General features: G+C 42.5%; 1 protein-coding gene across 4 annotated transcripts in view; it reads left to right on the top strand.

Annotated features, from left to right (window-relative positions):
* Nucleotides 1–24,084, top strand: part of RSPO2 (R-spondin 2) — a 125,570-nt gene extending 101,486 nt beyond the window's left edge. For 2 of the 4 annotated variants that reach the window (XM_063131059.1, XM_063131056.1), the window contains one exon: nt 23,925–24,084. In XM_063131059.1, coding sequence (XP_062987129.1) covers nt 23,925–24,034 — 110 coding nt within the window. In that variant the 3' untranslated portion in view covers nt 24,035–24,084. Of the gene's footprint in view, nt 1–12,148; nt 12,224–23,924 lie in introns of those variants that run through there. The other 2 variants (XM_063131055.1, XM_063131058.1) reach the window with 2 other exon arrangements.
* Nucleotides 24,085–24,736: the final 652 nt, after the last annotated feature.

Here is a 24,736-nt window from a genome sequence, read left to right as displayed (position 1 = left end):
CCAAATCGAACACAATCCATACATTTCCGAGTTTGTAATGTGATTCATGGATGAAAACAACAACAAGGCATTCATTCAATGTCATGCATACATTTTGAGGGGGGGAAACATAAAAATGCATACTTTTGAAAAATATGTACAAATATGTAAGCAATGGAGGAAGAATGCGTCCATGCCAAAGATGCGCACAATTGGTGTTAGAAAAATATGTATGAAAATATGCATGGATTTTCTTGCAAAAAGAAAATGGCAAAGTTTACAATCTGATACGAACTCAAGTTGGAATGAGTTTCAGGATGGAATTTGGAGAACTCTGGCTGGCTCAGTTTTCATTGATTCACACATCCTTTTCTTTCAATGATGGCTTCCTGGTTGGAAAGCAGCAGAGGTCTGCCTGAAGCTGCACCACCCTCTTCCTTTCCATGGCAGAATACTTTGGACAAGTGAAAGGAGGCCAGGATTCACTATTAAAAATGTCTTAATTTTTTGTAAAGATCTATCTATCTATCTATCTGGTCAGGGAGCCTTCATTGGAGCCAAGAGGTGTTTGTGGGGGGAGGGAACTGTGGTTCTCACAGGCACCTCCTTACTACCCCAATTCTAAACAATCTCCAAGCCATTAGTTCTCATTGAGCAAACCAGCCATCCTGGACTTACGAACCAGGATGATCAGAGGTCTGGAAACAAAGCCCTATGAAGAGAAACTGAAAGAACTGGGCATGTTTAGCCTGGAGAAGAGAAGATTGAGGGGAGACATGATAGCACTCTTCAAATACTTAAAAGGTTGTCACACAGAGGAGGGCCAGGATCTCTTCTTGATCCTCCCAGAGTGCAGGACATGGAATAATGGGCTCAAATTATAGGAAGTCAGATTCCGGCTGGACATCAGGAAAAACTTCCTGACTGTTAGAGCAGTACGATAATGGAACCAGTTACCTAGGGAGGTTGTGGGCTCTCCCACACTAGAGGCATTCAAAAGGCAGCTGGACAAGCATCTGTCAAGTATGCTTTAGGGTGGATTCCTGCATTGAGCAGGGGGTTGGACTTGATGGCCTTATAGGCTCCTTCCAACTCTACTATTCTATGATTCTATAATCTGCCTAACAAAGGGATCATCAGCCAGAGGCTGTAGTAGTACTTTTTGTCAATCTCCAAAATGGCCCAATGTAGCTGTCCGTCAAAAGGTTTAGGGAGCCATTCTTGGAATCCTAGACCTTGAAGGGAAGCAGTCAGTCAAAGAGAATGGAATTTGTTCAGCTTCCTATTGACGTGATTGCTCAGCCGCATGGTATCAGGTTGTCGATACCTTATTCCAGTGGGCTTCCGGTTAAAGCCCCAAGGCTCCCCTTCAGCGCGTTCTTTGCAATGTTTTTCCTATTAGTCCTTTCCACTGCTCGACTTTTCTTGGGCCTCAACCCCTGCTTCAATCATCATTTTTAGCTATTTCAGCCAGTAAAATCTCTTTGATACCTGATGTGCAGTCGTGTCTTGTATATCTTTCCTAGGAAGCGCATACCACTTGGCCTGAAAACCTCTCCACAGGCAGCACTGATCAAAGACACCATCTCTCCTTCTTCTGTTGTAACCAAACTCCGCAAGTTTGATCCATATAACAGCCCTATCAACATGACAGGCCCCTAAAACGTTAGCCTGAGGGCTTGCCTCTTCCATACCCAACCCAGCTTATTAAATTCACTCTCTTCTGTCTCTCCAATTTTGAGTTGCATTCAGCTTGCCCAAAGGGGGGAGGGGAAGGTACAGCATTTACAAGAGCAAACGGCAAAACTATACTTTTCAGAGCATAAACACCTAGCTGTACCCATCATTGTGTTGCATTTGCCTCAACAATGAAAGGACCCATGTTTGAAAAGGCAGTGTTTACCCACATTGCATTACTCCTGCAGGCCCCATTGAACATATTTGTTTCTATTTAGCTACTACAATCATATTCGTCCTTTTTCTTTCCATGATGGGACTCAATAGAAGAGTTCTCAAGTACTAGAAAGCCAGACTGGCTTAGCTTCCTCAAGGCTGGTCATCATGTACTTTTAGTCACCTGTTGGTGCAGATGTAAATGCACACCCTCTTCTGGTGCCGTGACCATATGACTAAAGCTTTGTTGCATGCAACTAGAACTGGATTGGGGCTATTATGTTTTAATAACAAGACTTCTTATTTATATAGTGCAGGGGGAGGCAAGCTTTTTGGGCCCGTGGGCATATTTGGAAATTTGAGAAATTGTTATGAGCACCGCCACAAAATGGCTACTGTAGGAGGTGTAGCTAGTCACAAAGGAGCACACAAAAGACCACACTTAGGCCTTAGCTAGACCTAAGGTTTATCCCGGGATCGTCCCGGGGTTGTCCCTGCCTGCTCCCGGGATCCCCTGTGTGTCATTTACATGAACAGGGATGACCCCGGAACGATCCCAGGATAAACCTTAGGTCTAGCTAAGGCCCTAGTTACAAAGGAGCACACAAAAGAGAACATGCAAGCACACAAAAGACCACACTCATTCTTTTTAAGGATCCCTCCAAAATACTTCCTCACATTCTCTACTTCTCTCTTTCTTACACACCTTGGTATGCTCCTAGAATATTTTCAAGAAACATATTGGTGACAAGAGGCACCTCATTGTTTTACCCCTTCTGTAGCGCTTTAGGGTGTTCCAAAGCATTTCAGTTACATTTTCACTCAGTGTATGTTATATAGCTTCAGATATTGGGCAGTATAGAAATGTAATGAAGGAGGAGGAGGAGGAGGAGGAGGAAGAAGAAATTATTGATTATCCCCATGCTGCATATGGGAATGGACACCAAAGACAGTAACTTAACTCATGCCATCTCCTGTATAAGTAACTGAAGCAAGATCTGAACTGGGAGACTTCCTGGATCTCTTCTCATGTGCTATTGCTAAAGTACAGCCGTGCTCCACTGGTGTCAATAGACTTTGATTATTTTTGTAATCTCAGCAAGAAAATGATTGCAATCTTGATATGAGATTATAGGATGCTACCTTATAAAAGCTCAGAGTATTTGTCCATTTTGAACAGCATTCATTGCCTATAGGATTGCAGCCTGGAGGCTTTAAATAGCTGGATAAATGATGAGATACACACAGAGAGAAAGAAATCTGAAGGGAAAGAAGCTGCTTGTTGAAGACTAATGTGATTAATCTATTTTATATTTAAAACTAGTTCAACTATCCAATATTTTATATTGTAGTATTAAACTTTTGTAGTGTATCTGATGTTGTATTGGAGAGCTTCAACCATTGGGTGGTATAGAAATAAATAAATAAATAAATACTATTACTAGTGATGCTTTTCTGGCATATCTATGGTATAAATCCTGTATTTCTGAAGTCTAGAGGGCTCTTCTAAACTAGCAATTTATTGCACACTTGTGATTGGCCACTCACGGAATTTTTCAGGTTGATTTCATGACACCATCAACAACCAGGACATCTCCCACGGAATCCTCTGGAAATCCTGGGATAAAAAGGACCACTTTTAAAGTGGTAATAGCTGGAAAACAGCATGATCTTTTGCCACTAGATGGTGTTGTCTCAATAGAACTGAATTGAACTGAATGGAGGGGAAGCATTAAGTAAAACCCCCTTGTCTCCCCTCTCCTCCCATGTAATTCAGCCCATAATAATCACACCAAAGAATGAGGAAGCGTAAAAGCCCCAAGTAAACTACACAATTTCCATTAACATAGAGACGCTCAGAATGAGTGGGGATCCTTATGTAGTCAAAACGGCACCATCAACACAGAAAGAGAAAATATCAGCAAGCTTAGAGAAAATTTGCAGAAGTACAAGAAAATCTTTATTATTGTTTCTAACTTCATTTCTATAATACCCCCGTAGCCAAAGCTCTCTGGATGGTTTGCAACAATTCATAAAAATACAAAATACAGAATAATAAAAACAGTCTAAACAATTTAACAGAGAAAAATTGAACAACAGACATGTTCTAAAACAGCAGACATAGATGTCTCATCATATACCATTAAATGCCTGGGAGTAGAGGGTAGCCTTTACCCTCTACTCCCAGTGTCGGCGCCAGGCAGGCCCATCACTCTGTAGGGGGGGGGGCACCACTGAGAAGGTCTTCTCTGTTGTCGCCACTTTCTGAGCCTCCTTTTAGGGGGGGGGAACCCTAAGCCCAATGGACTGAGTTTGCTCAGTGACTACTATGGAATGCTGATGGTATTGGTGATGGGGTGTGAAAGGGGAATGAAATGGAGTATCCTGAAAAAGGACATGGCTGCCTGGCTGGAACCTTGAATAACAGCACTGGACATTACCGTGTTTTGTTGCAGGTCCCACTAGTATGCCATAACAGCATTACTGATAATAGTTGAATCACTTGACATACAGCATACTTTTCATACCAGTTTATGTGTGATAACATCCCCCAAAGAATCCTCAGAAGTGTAGTTTGGTGAGTAATGCTAGGTCAAACGGATCTACAGCTTTGAGGGCTCCTGGGGGAAGGGAGCAAGGGTGGCTGCCTTCTACCAAATCAGACCATGGGGCCATCCAGTCCCATGCTGCCTCCACCGACTGGCAGTGGCCCTCCAGGGTTTCGGACAGTTGTCTTTCCCAGCCCTATTGGAGATGACAGCAGTGGTGTCATGAACCCTGGGCTTGCAGGAACACAGCACCGACACTTCTTTATTAGCAGGGATGCTGCCATCATTTGCCACCTCCCTCTGAACATAGCTGCCATCCTTACTGTATGGTGGGGAGGAGTGGTGAATGCCCCTAGCAACAATACATTGTACCTTCTTGTGCTGCAAGGTATGTGAGCGCAATTAAGACCCATTACCTTTGCAGAAGACTTGCTCCTAGGAGATGAAAACTCATAGAACTGGTTTCTTGCTATGGATTAACCGCCTGCAATTCTGGACTCTCCTTGGAGATGTGGCTACGGGGACTGTCATGATGAGTGCCCACACTTCAGAATTTACCACTTTCAGACAACACGCTAAGTCACAATTAGACTGCTAACCCTTTTGCAGCAAATGGTTAGTGAGCATGTTTAAACCATGGTTATGTAGTCACCATGGTTAGGGATGGTTCACATGACATGCTAAGTCATGCTTTACACAGCACACTAAGCTATAATGTGTAGCTCAAAATGTGTAGCTAGACCAGGCCTACATCCTGGGATTGTCCCAGGATCATCCCTGTGCATCCAAATGCCACACAGGGGATCCCGAGAGCAGGAAGGAACCACCCCTCCATTTGCCTGGGATAATCCTTAGGTCTAGCTAAGGCCTTAGTGTGTCATCTGAACAGGGTCTATATCACTGTGTGACAGGGGTTGAACCTGGAACCTTTTGTGCTCTGTCCCTTAGCACAATGAGGGAGCGATAGTTGGATTGCTTTTGTCTTGTGCAGGCCTGCCACGAAGCATACTAGACACGTTCTTTTTTTACCAGTGCAATCCTATCCATGTTTACTCAGAAGCAAGTCCCACTGGGTTCAATGGGACTTAATGCGGTGCCAGCGTTTTTATGACTGGAGCCTAAAAAACAAAAGATGTGAATTCCATCTATGTCTAGCATTGTAATTTAATAAGTTGTTTAAGCAAATTTCATATTTAAATATTTGCTCTACATGATAGATCATGTGGGTCATCCCGCCACCAAATGATGTCTTTAGGGGATGCAAAACATTTCATAACTGTTTGACAGAATAGTTGGATGGGTTAAGGAGGGGGAAGGCTAGGTTTTCTGAACTGTTTTGCAGACAATGAAGTGATAATGTTTAGTGCTGGTGGTATTATGGTTCAATAACTTTCTTTTTTTAAAAAAATGTTTGTTTACGCTTAGTTTGGATGAAGCTAATATTAAGTAAGTTTTATAATCAAATTTTCCCTTAACAAAAATACTTCTCTTTTAAAAAGAGGAGCTACAAATGACCTTACCGAGATCTTTCCCATTTTTTTAAACTGTTAACTCCATGCAGTATTCTGTCTTGCTTGGACCTTTTGTTGTGCTTTCTTGCCAAATGGAAAATACAAAAAAGTAATAATTAGATCTGGATTGTTCTTCGTTGAAGCATCATACAGGGTTTATAACTGTCTAGGTTTATTTGTTTAAGGGGGGGTGAAACTGCAGGAAATTGAGGATTTAATTATGTATCTAATTCTAAAATTTGGGAATGTTTCTGTTTAAATTGCAAGAGTTCACGAGCCAATGTTCATATCAGTTTTTGATTTTTATAGTCCTCAACACATTTGGCTTGCGCGTCTCAACTGGAGACATTTGAAAATCAAATGACTTTGGAAGACATTTGCTGAGTTGATTTCCACCACCCCTCCTTCTCTCCATTGCTGTCACAGATCTTTAGTTTATGTCTAAATCTGCCAGAGTCCTCTGCAGAAGTCCATGCAATGAGCAGGGCCGGCACTACCATTAGGCCAACTAGGCAGCTGCCTAGGACGCAGACCTCAGAGGGGCGCAGTACTGCCCTTTAAAGGTCACGGTTTTATACAAATTAGCTGTTTTAAGAAAAGGAAAATATAATAGTTCAGAAACTCTTCTTGAACAGCTGAATCGAAGTTGGCATTTTTGGTGTGTGTGTGTGTGCAAGTAGCTCGCCTTGCCTGGGTGCAAAATAGTCTGGCACCGGCCCTGGCAGTGAGACAGACAGCAAATATTGTACTGTGCATTTGAATCTTACCAGGCCTTTGGTAACATTCTGGAGACTGCCCCTTCCTAATTGCAATAATGTGGGCCTTTGCACTGCTACTGTTATTGCGTTTTTTAAGGCCAACTTTCCAGAGGGAATTGCTAGCGCTCTGCACTTGGGAAACATTCCCTGCTAAAACCTTTACCATTACATTTGCAGGACCGTCACAGCAAGCGGGGAGTAGTAGTTGTGAGAGCCTGGCCTCCTCGGGAATATTCTGGGCCTCTTGCCTGAATTTTTGGCATTCTTAAATTAACAAAAGGAGTAAGAGAGAAATCGCAGTCTCCAGATGTTGATGAGGGTGCCCCTGTCCTGGAATAGAGGAATTATGATTCCACTGAGGCCCCACCTCCATGGTCAGAAAGCTTGCGCTGGGGTCCTGGCAGTGCGAGTGAACATTGGACCCTGAGGGGGAGAGGTAGGGTGAAACCTGCTTTAGAACCACTACAACCAAAATGGGCTGCCCAGGGAAGGATTGAAAACGTTCCACTCATACTTCATAGATAGCAATTTGCTTTTTAATTTTTCAAGTCGTCAGTACTTGATCTGCAGCTGTTTTGCTAAAAGCACCTTGTAGTGCAACCTTGTGATGGGATTTTAACATCAATGTAATGAGCAGGTGGGACAAAAGGCAGCTGCCCCAAGCACTACAGGACTCTGTTTCTGAAGAGGTACAGTCCAGTAGCTGGATTGTACCTCCAGGTCACAAGAACTCGAAAATATATTAAGAACATAAAAAGTGCCATGCTGGATCAGACCAAGGGTCCATCTAGTCCAGCATTCTGTTCACATAGTGGCTAACAAGCTGTCGACCAGGAACGAACAAAGCAGGACAGAGGTGCAACAACACCCTAATGGCCATGTTCTGCAGCAACTGATGTATGTAGGATTACTGCCTCTGATACATATTCTAAGGGACGGAACCAAAATACCCAATATTTTAGCTTAAAGCTCTTACTGTCATTACCTAAGCATTAGGAGAGGTCTTTCAGAATAGGCGAAAACTATATGGGAAAGCCAAGGAACTACCAAATAACCAGTGGAGACTGGTGGCTCTTATGTCAGTGGGGTGGTGAATCCACTCCAGGTTTCAGTCAGAAGCAGTTGGAACACTGTAGGAGCTATCCAAGGTGTAACCCTGAGCAGATTGACCACCCCTCTGACACCAGAGCCACCAACCACCATTGGATTGGGGAAAATGGGTGGGCCCAAAGGAAGAAGGTGTGGACATCTGAGGAACCCCTGAGGGCCAGATTTAGATCCCACATGGGCTGTATTTGATCTGTAGGCCTGAGGTTCAACACCCCTAAGAATATAAGAGCCTTGCTGGATCAGTCTAGTAGCCAACCATCTGTCCACCAGGAACCACACCCTTCCGACCCTGTTCCCCAGCAACTGGTGTATATAGGTCTACTGCCTCTGATACTGGAGGTAGCACATAGCCACCAGGACTAGTAGCCACATTCATTTGTGGTGCTTAGAAAGACATGTATCTGGGTACAGCTGTGGGAATTGGGCCATGGAACGCCACACAGCACAAAGTCAAATGTTCATAGAATCATAGAATTATAGAATAGCAGAGTTGGAAGGGGCCGACAAGGCTATCGAGTCCAACCCCCTGCTCAATGCAGGAATCCACCCTAAAGCATCCCCAACAGATGCTTGTCCAGCTGCCTCTTGAAGGCCTCTAGTGTGGGAGAGCCCACAACCTCCCTAGGTAACTGATTCCATTGTCGCACTGCTCTAACAGTCAGGAAGTTTTTCCTGATGTCCAGCTGGAATCTGGCTTCCTTTAACTTGAGCCCGTTATTTCGTGTCCTGCACTCTGGGAGGATCGAGAAGAGATCCTGGCCCTCCTCTGTGTGACAACCTTTTAAGTATTTGAAGAGTGCTACCATGTCTCCCCTCAATCTTCTCTTCTCCAGGCTAAACATGCCCAGTTCTTTCAGTCTCTCTTCATAGGGCTTTGTTTGCAGACCCCTGATCAACCTGGTTGCCCTCCTCTGAACACGCTCCAGCTTGTCTGCGTCCTTCTTGAATTGTGGAGCCCAGAACTGGACTCAATACTCTAGATGAGGCCTAACCAGGGCCGAATAGAGAGGAACCAGTACCTCACGTGATTTGGAAGCTATACTTCTATTAATGCAGGCCAAAATAGCATTTGCCTTTCTTGCAGCCATATCGCACTGTTGGCTCATATTCAGCTTGCAATCTACAACAATTCCTTCTCGTTTGTAGTAGATATGTTGCCTCCAGTATCAGAGGTACTATGCCTCTGAGTTCTAGTTGCTGAGGAACAGAAGCAGGAGGGTGCTATTATGTGCTCATCTCCTGCTTGTGAGCTTCTCCTTGGGTTGGCCACTCTAGGAACAGACTAGATAGGCAATGGGGCTGATCCAACTTGGCTCTGCTTACGTTCCTAAGCTGCGATTGCTCATGGAACAGTAGAGCCATTTGTCTAAGTGGTGCTTGACATTTCCACAATGTGGTGGAATAGCTGGTGCTATTATGCTAACCTTTCGTCCCCCTAGAGCCAAATTCGAGTGTTCATATTTCATAAATAAAGTGATTTTTGTTGGCTGTGAGATGTGGGTGATGAGATGATGGATTTATTTTGTTACAACTGGAGCCGTTCTTGCAGCCGGTGGCTCCTATGATTGGATCATCTATATGACTTTTGGCTCACGTTGCAGAACAGCTGTCGGCTTACTTGTATTCCGATTCTTATTGGGGGGGGGGGGCGGTTTAAGCAATGTTCGGGGTCAAGCACAGCACTTGGATCAGGGGCAGAGAATTTTAGAGTGATCTGCTGTCTAACGTCTGAGACGTTCACTTCCTTAGCAGTAAACATTGTGTTTGTGAGAGAATAGATCGGTTTTCAAAAACTGGCAACTCCTGGCAATAAATGGCTACTGCCAAATGGAATTTCAGAGCCAAGAGGGGGGGGATATTTTTTGGGAAAACAAAATACAAGAAGGTCAAGAGCAGATTTTTTTAAACGTACTTCACAAATTAGCTTGTGGCTTGCAGATGAATCGATATATTGTCAATAGCACTTCCATGGTCTACTGCATTGTTTAGTAATGATTTTTTTTTGCTTGTTTTTTCATCATATTCCCAGAGATATCTGATTTATTAAGGTGGTCCATGCGTTCACAAATACAGTTCAAATTTTCTAGCTACTCCACAGAGGCATTTCCTGATGATGGTCTCCTTAGTAATGATAATACATGGCTAAAGCCCCACTTAATAGATGCTGTTTCAGCAATAAACTTGCAACGAGTGTTTAGGCAAGGTACTCTCTTAACCTCTACCGGATCCCGTTTGGAATTCAGGAAAAAGTCACATTGGCCTACCTCACAGGGATGTTTTAAGGATTACTGAGATTATTCATGTGAAGCATTTTGAAATGCACAATGTAAATGCTAAATACTATTCATATATACTAATGGCAAACTCAGTTCTCCAAGTGCCAGTGATGCAATTTAATTTCCAAGTAGCTAAAATGCTACCACTCACGCATAAGACAGAAGTATCAGTAGGCTCAGGGTAGTACAAAAAATATTAGGGGTGAAAAACATCTTTGAAAACAGCTCAATGAGGACTTGAGCATACTTGGGGACCATTGAATGCTGACTGAATATTGGCGGGGGTGGGGGGGGAATAGCAGAATGGAAACTGGGTGGGAAATTGAATGGAGTATCCTGGAAGAGGGCACTGAACAAGAACATTCCACAATGCAACATTTTTTTGCAGGTCCCATGTGTTGTTAATACCATAATACATTAATTTCAGACCATTGTTTCAGTACTGGAAAAGGTTAATTTCTACTGAACATTTAATATTTATTTTATTTTATTTATTTATTTATTACATTTATATACTGCCCCACAGCTGAAGCTCTCTGGGCGGTTTACAACAATTAAAAATAGTAAACATTAAAAGTACACAAAAATTTTAAAACCATAAAAACAGTATAAAAACAACAACAGTATCCATTTAAAAGCAACAGTTCTGGGGTCCATTAAAAACAAAATTAATATTATTAAATGCTGTTAAAATGCCCGAGAGAAGAGAAAAGTCTTGACCTGGCTCCGAAAAGACAACAACATTGGCGCCAGGCGAGCCTCATCGGGAAGATCATTCCACAGTAGCGGGGGCACCACTGAGAAGGCCCTCTCCCTTGTTGCCATCCTCCGAGCTTCCCTCGGAGTAGGCACTTGGAAGAGGACCTTAGATGTTGAGCGCAGTGTACGGGTAGGTTCATGTCGGGAGAGGCATTCCATCGGGTATTGCGGTCCTTCACTGCTGAAAATGAGGGTCTTATATTGAGAGCGTGTATTTCAAGCCTCAACCTTTTTTCAAAGACGCTGAGCCAGCCTTGTAATGCTTTAAATCTTTGGCAGCAAAAAGCAGATGTGGTGATGGTGGGTGAGACTCTTGGAGGCAGAGCCCAGCATTTCAGGGTGGTTTGGGGATTGAGCTCAATGCAGAACATCTTCACCTTAGGAGTAGGGAAACACTTTCAACCTGAGAGGTTCTTCTGGGGCCACGCTGCAGTGGAGGCTATGGCCAAAGGCAAAATTGGTGGGACAAAATGCCCCCTCCAGCATATTGTAGCTTAAAGCTCTCTCTGCCTAACCATTAGGAGAGGCATATCAGCCTTTTTTGTAAAAAAAAATAAATGGCTGACAGAGAATGGTAGATGATGCTTCTTCCGTTTCTAGAAATTGACCCAAAAGCAAATAACCATACCAAATTACCAGCCAGGCTGTTCTGCTGATTTCTTCTTCTTCTGATAATTCTAACTACACAACTGCAATATCTCAGCCACAACGTTGTGCTGATGCTGCAGGGCGTAAAAATATAACTCTGCAAGCAGAAATCCAAGTCAAAGATTTAGAAACGAGGCTGCCAGTGTTCTTGTAGAAATAGGATAGTATTTTTATTTAAAGCCTGTTGTTGGTAAACAACAACAACAACCATGAAATTAAAAACAAAAACAACAACTTTCATTTAATTGAATATACTAACCTAGCTGCAATGCATTTATCTTGCTGCCTTTTTCCATTTAGCTAACTGCAAGGGAATTATGGATAGAGAATTTCAACAACCACAAGTTACAGTGAAGCACAATTTTTCTTAGAAGAACATCCCATAAATTTCAGTGCAGTTTCTTTGTAAACAAGTGTGCATAGGATTGTAGTGTCATTCTTCATTTCATTCCATTTCGTGCGGCTCAGGCCAAAGCTCTCTGGGCAGAACGAAAAACCTTACAATATTGTACATAATTTATATACCAACACACACACACCGAGGCAATTTTACCAGTCAACAATAAGAAATATTCATATATATTTCTGTTCGGAATAAAGTCTGGGAATTGAGGAAGCTTTCAAAAGAGTAGGAAAAATTCAGTAAATGTCCATTCATTTTTGAGATCTCCTGAAGTTCACAGATGATGAGGAAACAGGCTGCTACTAGGAGGCCAAAGAAGAGACATTAATACTTGGGCTAAATCATTCTCCAGGACAGAAATAACTGGGGCCCAAAACAGGCATTATTTTATCTAGCAGCTGTGTCTAAATTTTTTACTCTAGAGTAGGCCCAGGGGTTCTCAAACTGGACAAGGACCATAGCAAGGGGGGAGGCTTTTAAGATCCAGATTTGGGGCCCTGCACCTACTCTAGAGTAAAAAATAATAAATATAAGAACGTAAGAAGAGCCATGCTGGATCAGACCAAGGGTCCATCTAGTCCAGCACACTGTTCCCATAGTGACCAACCAGCTGTCGACCAGGGACTCACAAACAGGACAAGGGTGCAGCAGCACCCTCCCACCCATGTTCCCCAGCAACTGGTGTATGTAACCTTACTGTTTGCACACGTGTGCACACATGCATGTATGTAAGCTGCTGTGAGTAAGATTTCTCATAGAAACTATCACATGGCTTTGGCTTTTTAAAGTTTGAATAAGTCAAGTTTGTCTTGATCTACATAAATAGAAATAACTATAATGTTTGTATGTATGTATTTGGATAATTTCTCCCTCTCCCTCTCTCTCTTCCTGATTTGAAAGCACAGATTTAAGATTTTGTGCTGGATCCCAGCAAGGTTAGTTGCACTTAAGTCCCACTGAAATGAATGTCAAAAGCTAGCCATGACTTAGGTGCCATTGATTTCATTGAAGTTATTGGGACCTTAGTGCACCAAACTTACAGTGCTATCCTATTCATGCCTAGGCAGATAGTCTTCTTGAGTGCAGTGGAGTTTACTCCCAAGTAAATGTGCATTAGAGCTTCTTTAAACAAGAAATTTACAGCACACTCGTTACTGGCTACTCACACATGATTGGGGGGCCTTTTGATGCTGCTGTCAGGCTCCTACAAGTCTCCCACTCCCTTTCTCAGTTTTAGCGTCACAAAATAAACCTCAGAAAACCCAACTCTTCTGAGGTTGCGATATAAAATACCCACTAGAGGGCGTTATTCCATTGAAATGTACAGTCCATGTGGTCGCTGCTCTCTTCTCCATGTAATTGTGCTCGTTTCAAATGCGGAAGAGAATGAGGAAGAGAGATACGATAAGGAAACGCGATTCCCCACCCCACTGTCTGAAAGTCCTCTTAGTCTGGATCCAATGCTTTATTTTATTTAATTAAAATATTTTACTTTTTAAAATTCTATTTAAGATATTTGTATGCCACCTTTAAGTGAAAACCACACTTAAGGCATCTTCCTAAATAGATAACAGACACAAGCCTATACCTCCATCTCTCTCTTCTCTCCTCTTTCTTTTCAGGTACAAGAATTTTATTTATTTAGATTTAGTTTTTGGTACACTCACTGATGCCTGTACCCAATCAGAAGGAAGTTAGCAAAATTGTTACTATGAGTAGAATTATGAAAATACTCAGTCAGCCAACAATAATTTACAAAACATAAATATACAAGAACAATATTAATAATACAACAATAGCTGATAAGCAGTTGCAGATAATAACAGCACTAAAAGCCTGCTGAAAAAAGCCTTTGTTATGTGAGTTTCACCATTCGCCATTAGGTCTTCAACTGGTCCAGAACCAAGTTCCACCTCAGACTCCCAACCTGCAACATGGGACCCACTTTCACCATTTTTTCCATGCCCAACATGGCGGCAACAGCTGATCTCATGACCCACTTTTGGCTTGTGACCTACCAGTTGAAGACCACTGATATGGTGCATTCATTCATAGCTTTTTCCTCTCCAAAGCTTACCTGTTTCACGTGTCGCAAAGCAATCCAGCATAACTGAATCATTGGTTCTTCAGTATTTGTCATTGTTCTGCATCGCTCTTTCCACAAGGTAGTCCATTAGATCAATTGTGGGGGAGGAAAACAGTTTTAAGATATAGAGGTTACAGGAAAAACCTCACAATTTCAGCCACAGCCCAGAAGGATCTATATCACATGCACACCCACCAACTTCACATGGTAGGAAGGACATAGCAGGGATTCTGATAGGAGTGTGTACATATGGGGGAAGTGGACGTGAGACAGGTTGCGACCATTGAAATACCAAAAGCATTGAAAGAATCGTATTTCAATTTTACCTATTATTTTACTCAAAATAATAGGTAAAACCCATTCTTGATATTCATTTAAGAGTCCTGGCCCCTTCCACATGAGTTTCAGTGGTAATGGTAGGACAAAGGCATTACTGCTATTGTCACTATTCAACGTGCCCTAAATGTGACCAGTTATTTTCATCATGCACTATTTTATAGGTACGTTTAGATACCCATTATATTTCATTAAGTTAGTAATGGCTGAATTGCAATCAAGGGCAAAAGCCTGAAAAATAATCAGTAATAAAAATCAGCCAGTGTGGTGTAGTGGCTAGAGTGTTGGACTGGGAGTCAGGAGACTCAGGTTCTAGTCCCTAATCAGCCATGGAAGCTCACTGGGTGACTTTGGGCCAGTTACAGACTCTCAGCCCAACCTACCTCACAGGGTTATTGTTGTTATGAGGATAAAAACGGAGAGGAGGAGGATTATGTACCTTGGGTTCCTTGGAGGAAAAAACGCAGGATATAAATGTGATACATAAAGAAAAAAATAAAACAATACTTGGAACTGCTACCTTCAATTAGTACGTTAATCAACAAAAGTTTCAGTTGCTTAATTGGTGGAGTGGCAATTTTACTTGGTAAGCCTGAGAGTTGAAGCCACACTTGCTTCATCATCATCATTATTATTATTATTATTATTATTATTATTATTATTTTGAAGCCATTTCAAATTTGTTTGTTAGTATATAACAGGTGGCGTATAAGCTGATATTAACTATGGCCCTTCTTGCTGACAGTGACTAATAGCTTTTGCTTTATCAAATTGTAAGTTATGTTATACTTTCTTCAGTATCCTAAAAAGTGAAACTGGTATAGGCCCGGTTCAGACTTATGCTCCAATCCAACCAACGAGTGATGAGCAAAACAATTCCTCCTTTCTTTCATTAACTTGGATAAAGGAGAGTCTTCTTGGAGTGTAAAACCATAGTTTCTCCATGATGTCCAAACCAGGAAACTATGATTTGAGGACTCCCTACAAACCAGAATGTACTGCCAGAATCTCAAGGTCTGGTTCAGACTTAAAGTTTGTGGTCTAATAAACAATGGTTTGGAGGAGGAGGAACAGGCAATGGACTCAAGTACTCTCTCTTTCCCCCCTTCCTTTCCCTCTTTCTGTTGTGCAAACCATAGTTCATTATATTCAAGTCTGTAAGGAAGGCTCTTCTATAGGAAGAACTGAGTTACTAATCTTGAATTGTTCCAAGCTTGGTTTTCTTGAGCATTTGGATGTTTCATAGAAATAGAAATAAATTCAAGTTGCACAGCAACAAAGCTTAGGAAATTTCACCTGTGCATGTCTGCACAATTCTTTTAAACTTGAATGTTTTATATTTTAAAAACATGGAATTGTAAGCAAGACTGGTTTAGTAGTTTTGAAGCTATGACAAATGTTTTCATGTTGGCTCGTCCAAATATGACGTGACTCTCTTGAGGCAGTGTCTTTGTGCCAGAAGTACAGCAAAGCTCTGGGCTCAGGGCATATGGAATAAAGATAGACTTTTAAGTTAAGCAAATAATAATACAAAAAGCTACCAGCCGTACAAATGAGCTTCTTTTTCCTGTATGCATCATACGTTTGTAGGGCAACTTGTAGATAGCGAATATCAAGCATTGAAGACTCAGCAAAAGGACTCCTTTAGTGTGTGTGCATATTTTGGGAGGCACCTAAACATTTCGGTTGAGCATTTGGTTCACATGGGGAAGGTCCCAGGTTCCATCTCAGCACTGCAGGTTCCATCACAGCAGGGATGGACAACTTGTGGCCCTGAAAATGTTTTCCCCCTATAACCCCCATCAGCCCTAACCAGCATACCCAGTGGTGAAGGATCATGGGAATTGTAGGCCAAAACAACTGGAGGGCCACAAGTTGCCCACCCCCGATTTAAAGGAACTTAAAAGACCCCCTGCTTGAGACGTTGTGTGTAGCCAGAGCAGGCAATGCTGAACTACACGAACCTATGGTCCCACTCAGTATAGGTCAGAGATGGAATGTGTATTAACAAACTCATTTCAGTGAATCCACAAATTCGAATGCACACTTAAGAGTTGCAAATGGAAAACTTAATTTAAATTAAATTCATCATGGGTTTATTTTGTTGGTAGGGATTTCAATCAGTGATCTACACCCACTCACCCTTATAACATGCAAGGCGTAAGCATTGTTCCTCTGGATCCGATACAAGCTTGTACCACGGGTTTTCCCTCCTCACTAAAATTCCTTGTCTGCTTTGAAAAATTGGAGGATTGTTTTTCATGTCTCTTGGTCTAAGCTCCTTACAATTCTGGCTGCGTGGTTTGCATTTGCAGCCAGACATGGCAGCAGGGTATATATGTATATCCTTTATACAAAAGTGATACATTTGCCTTTGGACATGGTTCTCCTTATCCTTGGGATGTAGTGCCAGTTCTTCTATGCGGTCTGGAGCCAGAAGCCTAACTCATGAACTCACATATGTTCTGGTGCCTGCAAATCCTGTCAGCCATTCTAAATTGGATCCCACTGGCCCTGGGATCTTAGTGTCCCTAATTATTACGATGTTTTTCCCTCCCTCCTACTCCCAGTCAGATTCCACCCGCATTAGCTCCTCCTGCTTGTGCATAAGAAATGCCAGCAGGATCTAAGGAATCCTGTCATTCCTGAATCCTAGAGACTTGAAAGATCATGCCACGTAAGCCCTTTCCATGCAATTAAAGAGAAGCCTTGTCACTGGCCAACTCCCCAATATCACATTGGCCCCGTTCAGAAGACACCTTAAACCATGGCTTTCACCATGGTGAATAAAGCAAAAAGCCTTATTCACCATGGTTAAAGCCATGGTTTAAGATGTCTTCTTACCACGGCCTGGCTTTCTGGCATAACCACCATAGTTAAAGCCATGGTTTAAAGTGTCTTCTGAATGGGCCCACTCTCTTTCTGGCTCCAGCTACTGACCTCCATTCATTGGGTGAAGGTCTGATGTTCTGCACTCATGGAGGCTTCTCATGTGATAGGGAGCCCTGATCACATGAAAGAGCATCAAAATGTACAGCCAGCTAATTCTTTAGATCTTTGCTTAGTGTGAAAGTTGCAGAGGGGGATGAGCCAGGAAGGCAGGTATAGTGTGTGTGTGTGTGTGTGTGTGTGTGTGAGCAGTACAGCCCAGCTTCCTTTTAACCACATGGAGTTCTTCACAGGTAACATGTGAAGGGGGCTACATTGTGGTTTTCTCTCTCTCTCTGCTACAGTTTATGTCAAGAGGCCTGGATGAACTGAGATGACGTCCTAAAACACATCTCAGAATGATCACCAATGTGTAATGGTTCTATGACGGGCAAACTGATATGGAAAATCCACCAAGAGCAGGGAGGTTTGAAAAACAGTGCTCTATACATGACAAATAGCAGGGATGGTCTTGTTGTTCTGCCATTTTGGAGGATGAAGGGGTGAATATTTACTAAGTTGGAGAAGGGATTTAAGAAAAAGAAGTTCTCTAGCGAGTAGCACTCTGCAAGCGAAAAATTGACTACAAATAAGAACCTCCCTAACATTTTAATGTTTCGTAGATGAGATCCTTAATGGATCCTAATCTGATTTGCATCATGAAATTAAATTTTACAGGCGCCACAATCATGGGGGGGGGAGGAGTTTGTGTGTGTATGTGTTTGTTTTGCTGCATTGGGGGTGGGAATCCAAGCAAACTCTCTGGTATGAGTAGAGGGAGCAAGTCCCACACTTTTGAAACATTGAAGTAAAGCAATGTCTAAGCCAGAACACTGGACTTAACCCTCTAATGCCTTTGTGTCCCTTTTTGATGTTTTGACTAAAGGCCTTTATAACTGATCCCTAACAATCAGCAGTGGCTTCCTTTTAATTTAGTGATCTGCTGCAAGAAACGAACATTTTCACAGCTGTTAAGTAGTAGTTACGTTGGTTTCAAAGAAGCACCCTGAAGGTCTGTATGGTAATCACAAAGCGTTGGTGGTCATTGTCTTGTGTTTGAACAGCCCACTTATTCACCATGGTAGTTTCCTAGAGGTAATGACCCAAAGTAGACTAATAAACCCTTTCATGGTGTAGCAGCTCTTTCATCTCCATCCTTCATTTTATTGATCTTCACTGAAGCACTGAATGGCTTTGTAGTATAATTGCCCTTAAGAAGCTATGTATGGACACTCAGTTTGGTGGGAGTAACAATCTAACACACAGGAACTACTGAAGGCAACAATTTGAAATTCGGTAACTGAATAAATGTGGGAATTTCAAACTTGGAAAGCATCTACTGCCTTTGGAAATATCAAGTACCTAAAGAGCTTTGGTCCTTAAGGAAGATCCCTTGCCTCATAGTCCTGCTTCAGAGGCTACCCCACAGCCCTGCTCCCTTCAGACATTAGACTGGCTTCTTCTAGGAACAGGGATTTCTCTTCTATGATTTCTGCCCTATGGAATTCCTTCAGAAGTCCCATTCTCCAGGGAGCTGTCTATACGTGGAGAAAGCCCCGAGGTGGCTCTGGAGTGTTGTTGTGTTGCTTATATGACACAGCAGTCACTGCGGAACCATCCCAGGGCTTTTATCTGAAGTTCCAAAGTAAAAAAGTTGGGGACTTAACTCAATTTTTTTCTCTGGAGCAAAGCAAAGACGGCACATACGCCATCTATCGCCACTCTGGAGCGAGGTGGAAGTGTGGCCAAGCAGATTATAGAATCATAGAATAGCAGAGTTGAAAGGGGCCTACAAGGCCATCGAGTCCAACCTCCTGCTCAATACAGGAATCCACCCTGACAGATGCTTGTCCAGCTGCCTCTAGTGTGGGAGAGCCCACAACCTCCCTAGGTAGCTGATTCCATTGTCGTACATCAGGCAACCCCTGATTGGTCACCGGGGGAGGGGGTGGGCTGGTGAGCCAAATGGCTACCGCAATGGCCGTGCACTGTCTCTGGCGTGGGGAGGAGAGTCTTCTTTTGGGGTGGGAGAAACCCACTATGGGGAGACTATATCATCTTATACAATACAGTTTTCCTAGTTAGGTTACATTCATATGCCAGCTGCTTATTTGCACACTAGCGTGGGTAACTAAAATGACAAGATGTCTGATACTGAGTGGACAACCGTTAGAAATGGGTGAGCTCTCCTAACATTGTTCATGTCGAGTTAACGTTGAGCAAAGCTATTTCCAAAATTATTGGATAGAACTTGGTTTAAAATCTAAGCTTATCCAATGTTTGGGAAAGAAGCCCATCTCCCTCCCCAATCCCCTAAACAGCCTCCTGTTTTTTACCAGCCATTACTGACAGGCAGTGGAAGCACCCAGGAGGAGGAAAAGAAGATGGTCTATTCATTTCCCCTCCCTCCTTCCAGTGCCCAGATGTGTTGTATTCCAGTGTGCCAGGATGAAAGGCCTAATGATATCCATCCCAGAGTACTTAAAAGAACTCAAACATTAATTTGCTGGTCTTCTCTCTCTCTCTCCCTCCCCGCCCCCCCTCTCTCTCTGTCCCTAAGAGGCCTCTGTATGGAGGACTGGAAACTTGCCAATGTAGCAGTAGTTTTTAAAAAGGCATCCAAGCTGGTTAACTTGACATATATTCTGGCTATATTGGTGGAAAGCATTATTAAAGAGAACAATAACCAGCATTATCTGGACAAGTCTTGCTGAAGGAGAATCAGCCTGGCTTCAGCAGAAGTAACATGCCTCCCTAACCTGTTATAGTTATTTGAGAGTGTTAAAAAGCATGTGGATAGGCTTATTCAGGAGACATTAGTGAAACTAACTTTTAAAATATCACTTAGCAATTTTCTGCTCAGTTTCCCCACTTAGCCATTTTCTTCCTCAGTTTCCTTTCGGAACTCATACACATTAATTAAAATATCTAAGTCTATGTAAATGATTATACACAGAGACACACATATACAAAAAAACCTTGCATAATGTTTATGAAAAAAAGAGGAATACCATTAAATTTATGCCCATTGCCAACACCTGTGTGTAGGACACACACACCTGATTTTTCAAAATCAATTGTAACAGTGAATATCTAGTGCCCTCTTGTGGCTGTAGACTATATTCTACTCAAGGAAATGAAGCTGTTGTCAAGAGGGGATGGATTTGACATTGTACAGTGTTGTGTTGTAGTAAGCTCTTTCTCCTGCATAGCTCCCAGATTGTGTGTCCCCTTCCTCAGCTTTTCAGAAAGGAATTCCTTAAGATGCATCTCTTTAATTTGGCCATTTGCATTGTGAGTAGTGGGTCTGATGTTGCTTAATTCTGCTTTACTGCTTTGCCATGTTTTTATAGTGTTTTTTTTTTTAATGTATTACCGTTTTTATTTAAATTGTTGTACACTGCTTTTGTGAGATTTGTGGAAAAGTGGTAGATATGTATTGTTAATAAGCAAATAGTAAGGAAGCGTTATATGAATGTAAGCCCATTTCATATTTTACTTCCTCAGCCTGATGCCACCCAGATGTTTTGGACTACAACTCTCAGCGTTCCATGCTGGTTGGGGATGGTTGGAATTGGAGTCCAAAACATCCAGAGGGCAGTAGATTAGGTGAAGCTGAGTTAAACAAAACATCAGGCTTTCTTCTTTGGACATCCGTCTGACCGCAATTTGTGTTCCCTTCTCCGAGATCTGTCTCCATTAGCACCTCAGAGGGTGAGGTGAGTGGAGCCAGGGTGAGTGGAGCCAGGGTGAGTGGAGCCAGGGGTTCTGAGTGGCTGATGCTGGGTGAAGCTGATCCTTCAAGCAATTTGGTCCCAAACCTTTAAAGCATTAAATGTCAAAAACAGCACTTTAAATTGGGCTCAGAAATTCACCAGTAACCAATGAGACTGGTACAGTATTATTATTGCTACTATTAATGTATTTTAAACTTCCAAAAACACAGTGCCTGTTCAGACAACATGCTAAGCCATGGTTAGGCTGCTAACCCTTTTGCAGCAAATGGTTAGTGAGGGTGTTTAAACTGTGTTTATGTAGCCATCTTGGTTAGGAATGGTTCACACGGCACACAGGGGCTCACCTACACCAAGGAGGATATTCCACTATGAAAGAGGTATGAAAGCGGTATATAAAAGGCAGAAGCCACACCAAGCAGGAGATAGTGGTATGAAAGTGGTATATGGTATGTGTCAGTGGTACCCAACAGTTGTCAGTGCACTTCAATACTGCTATAAAGCAGTAGTGTGGCTCCTGCTTTTTATATACTGCTTTCATGCCACTTTTGTAGTGGAATATCCTGCTTGGTGTAGCTGAGCCCTAAGTCATGGTTCACATGACACAATAATCCATAATGTTTAGACCCTGTTCGGATGACACGCTAAACCATGGTAATTAAGCATTTTGATTTCACCATTCTCTCTCACACACATGCATGCACACACAGGGTATGTGTGTGTTTTACAACAAAACAAAACATATTCCAGGTGATTAGTAACTGATGGTGTGTGTGTGTGTGTGTGTGTGTGTGTGAGAAAGAGAGAGAGAGAGAGAGAAAGGGAATAACATTCAGATAGAAATATACACCATTTACCTGTTCCAGATTGTACCAATAAATGGTTTGATTTGGAACATAATAATCCCAATGCAATCAGTGAATTCACAGTGCAATCATATGCATCTTTGCTAAAAAAATAAGTCCTCATTATATTCCCTGGGGCTTCTTGCCAGGTAAGTGTGCTTATGACTCCCATCCTGTGCAGTGCGCTGATTTTTACACAAGTACCCCCTTTGCACAGAACTGATATTCTATTTCTTGTATAATTGTAAATTATTGGAAATGGGGTTTTTATTCTCTCCACTCAGCTCACAGACTGCTGAGCCAGCATAAAAATAATAATTTACAATTATACAAGAAATGTGACACAACTTGAGGCTCTTTATCTTCCCAACCACCTGGTAACACCATGCCAGTCTAGAGCCTTCAGTAAATCTGCAGAAAATGGCCTGATGTTGGTGAATTAGAAACACTGTGCTACGTAGTTTTTAGATACACTGTGCTACGTAGACTAAGCCATAGCAAGATGGGGCAAAATCCTGGGGCGATCCCCGGGATCATCCATGTGCATCCACATGACACACACGGAATCCCAGGATCAGGGAGGGGTGATCCCTCCCTTGCCCCGGGACCTCGCCCTCCACTTTAGGCCCGCTTTTTCCACGGTCCCGGGCTGAGCCCGAGACTGCAGAATGTGTGGCTGGGCATCATGGTTTGTCCCAGCTCCTCACGATTCCTTGCGAGGAGCCAGGACCCGCGCACAGGGCGCAGAGCTCTACAGGAGCACTGCGCCCATCGGTGGTGGGGGAGCAAGGAAAATAATGTTTTTTTAAAAAAACACCTGCCTTTTGCGCACAAGCACTCGTGCGCTGCTGCCTCTTTAAAAATAAAAAAATGGTTGGCACAACGCCTCTCCCTCTGAGGTCGTTGCTCGCCTTGTGTGAACAGAGGGGGGAATCTTACAATAAAACATCATGAGATCTTCACCTCTCCGTCATGCAATAACAGGTAGGTCTAGCTAAGGCCTAAGATCTCATTAAGATCTTTTCTGCTTCCACAATTCTGGTGTCCACCAGAGGGAGCATGGGGGATCTCAATCTGGTCAGTGAACTCAATTCATCAAAGCACTCTTCTCCAACCTGCTGGTTTGGGAACAATGGGAATTGTAGTCCAACACATCCGGAGGACGATGGGTTGGGGAAGGCTGCATTAAAGCAACTATGGTAAATATGGATGGCGATGAGTTGCTATGAGGAGTCCGTTGGTGGTGGCATCTTTGTGGCAACTGGAGTGAACACTCTAGACAATCAGATACATGGTAGCTACTTACCACTTTGAAATCGTGAAACACATTGGCTGTTGGTAGATCCTGTTGTTAAGTCCCGTCCCCCCAATTCTGTCTGAGGAAGAATCCTGTACAATAACGTGTATATGCTCTCATGCCTTCTTTTTGAAATAGATATTGGTAAAATAAAATAATCACTTAATTGTAGCTTTGTTTTTGTTGGGTTTTTTATACTTAAAATTAGTCACAGATGTGGAGCGTAGACACCTTTTAGCTTCATGTCTTGTTTGTCCACCTACTGTTTGTGCCAAATTAAACCTTACATAACATTGTCTCCTTCAGATGGTTTGGACTATCACTCCCATCAGTTCCAAACATTATGACCAATGGTCAGGGATGATAGGAGCTGTAGTCCAAAACACCAGGAGGGAACCACATAGGGGACAGCTGCCTTAGAACAGCTTAATAGAAGAATTTTAAATAATCTTTGACTGTCTCTCCCATTATGGTATGTGAGCATTACAGCAAAGTGAGACATTTTTAATGCAAATGAGCATTAGCCCAAAGTAGCTTTTGCATTTTTGGTTAAAAAAAAAATGCAGAAGGAACAGTTCTTAAGTTTCTTAAAAGCTCCCATTTCCGTGTTGGTAATTGCAGGATTTTTTCTCTCTCTGTCTAAGCATGTATAGGATTGCACCCTTATTGTCCTAATCAAAATACTTTTGGAAATTTACTTTTGTATTCTCTCCCCCACCCCATAAAAAATGCTGTGTTTCTGTAATCATCGTATGACTTCATGGTTTACTGATCACTGGTTTTTGTCTGTGTCCCCCCACTTTTTTTTTTAGGAACGAGGACACCAAAGGCGAAGGACAAGAAGAAGAAGAAAAAGAATTTGATGGAAAGAGCACAGAAGCAGCACAGCCGCCTCTTAGCTACAGACCGAGCTAGTCAATAGAGACTTTTTGTTGTGTGTCGATACATGTGCGATTTTATTTTTTTTGGTTCATCTTTTTGCAAAATGCACAGAAGCTGCTACCTGCTCCTGCACACGGATGCACTGCGATCCAGCTGCTTTGACAGTATTGGTTGCAAATAACTCGTGGGGGTTCGGAAATGTCCAGAAGCTTGTTTGTGTGTGTTATTTATACTTTGATTGTTGTTGTTGTTTTGTTGTTCTCAGTGTTGACGTTGTTCCCCCAAACCTGGAGCCTCCAAGGGCAGAAGAAGACCACTGAGTTGAATCAGTGGATGTGCGTCAAAAGCATTTTCCCTTTTAGTTTTTGTTTTAATTCAGTGCCTGCAAGATGGAAGTGGCCCAGCTTCTTGGCGTGGCCATTTGGTAGCAGGAACTCAAGGCTGCAAATCGCCATTGGGTGACGGACATGTGCATATTTATAAAAGGAAAGGAAGTTGGGGACTTAGAACTGCGTTATGGCCTTTGTTTCTCATACTGTGCATTTTCAAGAGTAAATAACACTAAGCAGATATTCATAGATAACGTCCTTTGTCCTCCGCACCTGTTATATTGGAACAGTTGTATAGTCAAACTGCTCTCGACTGATACATCACAGGAGTTGCTGTTTCCTATTTCAGGAGCACAGCAGTTCCCATGTGTACATATTATGCTGTCTACATATAAATAAACCTATTTACAGTA

This window comes from Elgaria multicarinata, chromosome 7, assembly GCF_023053635.1.
Source record: "Elgaria multicarinata webbii isolate HBS135686 ecotype San Diego chromosome 7, rElgMul1.1.pri, whole genome shotgun sequence".
Taxonomy (NCBI): Eukaryota; Metazoa; Chordata; class Lepidosauria; order Squamata; family Anguidae; genus Elgaria; species Elgaria multicarinata.
Note: the sequence above shows the minus strand (reverse complement) of the source record. Positions and strands in the feature narration are given on the sequence as shown.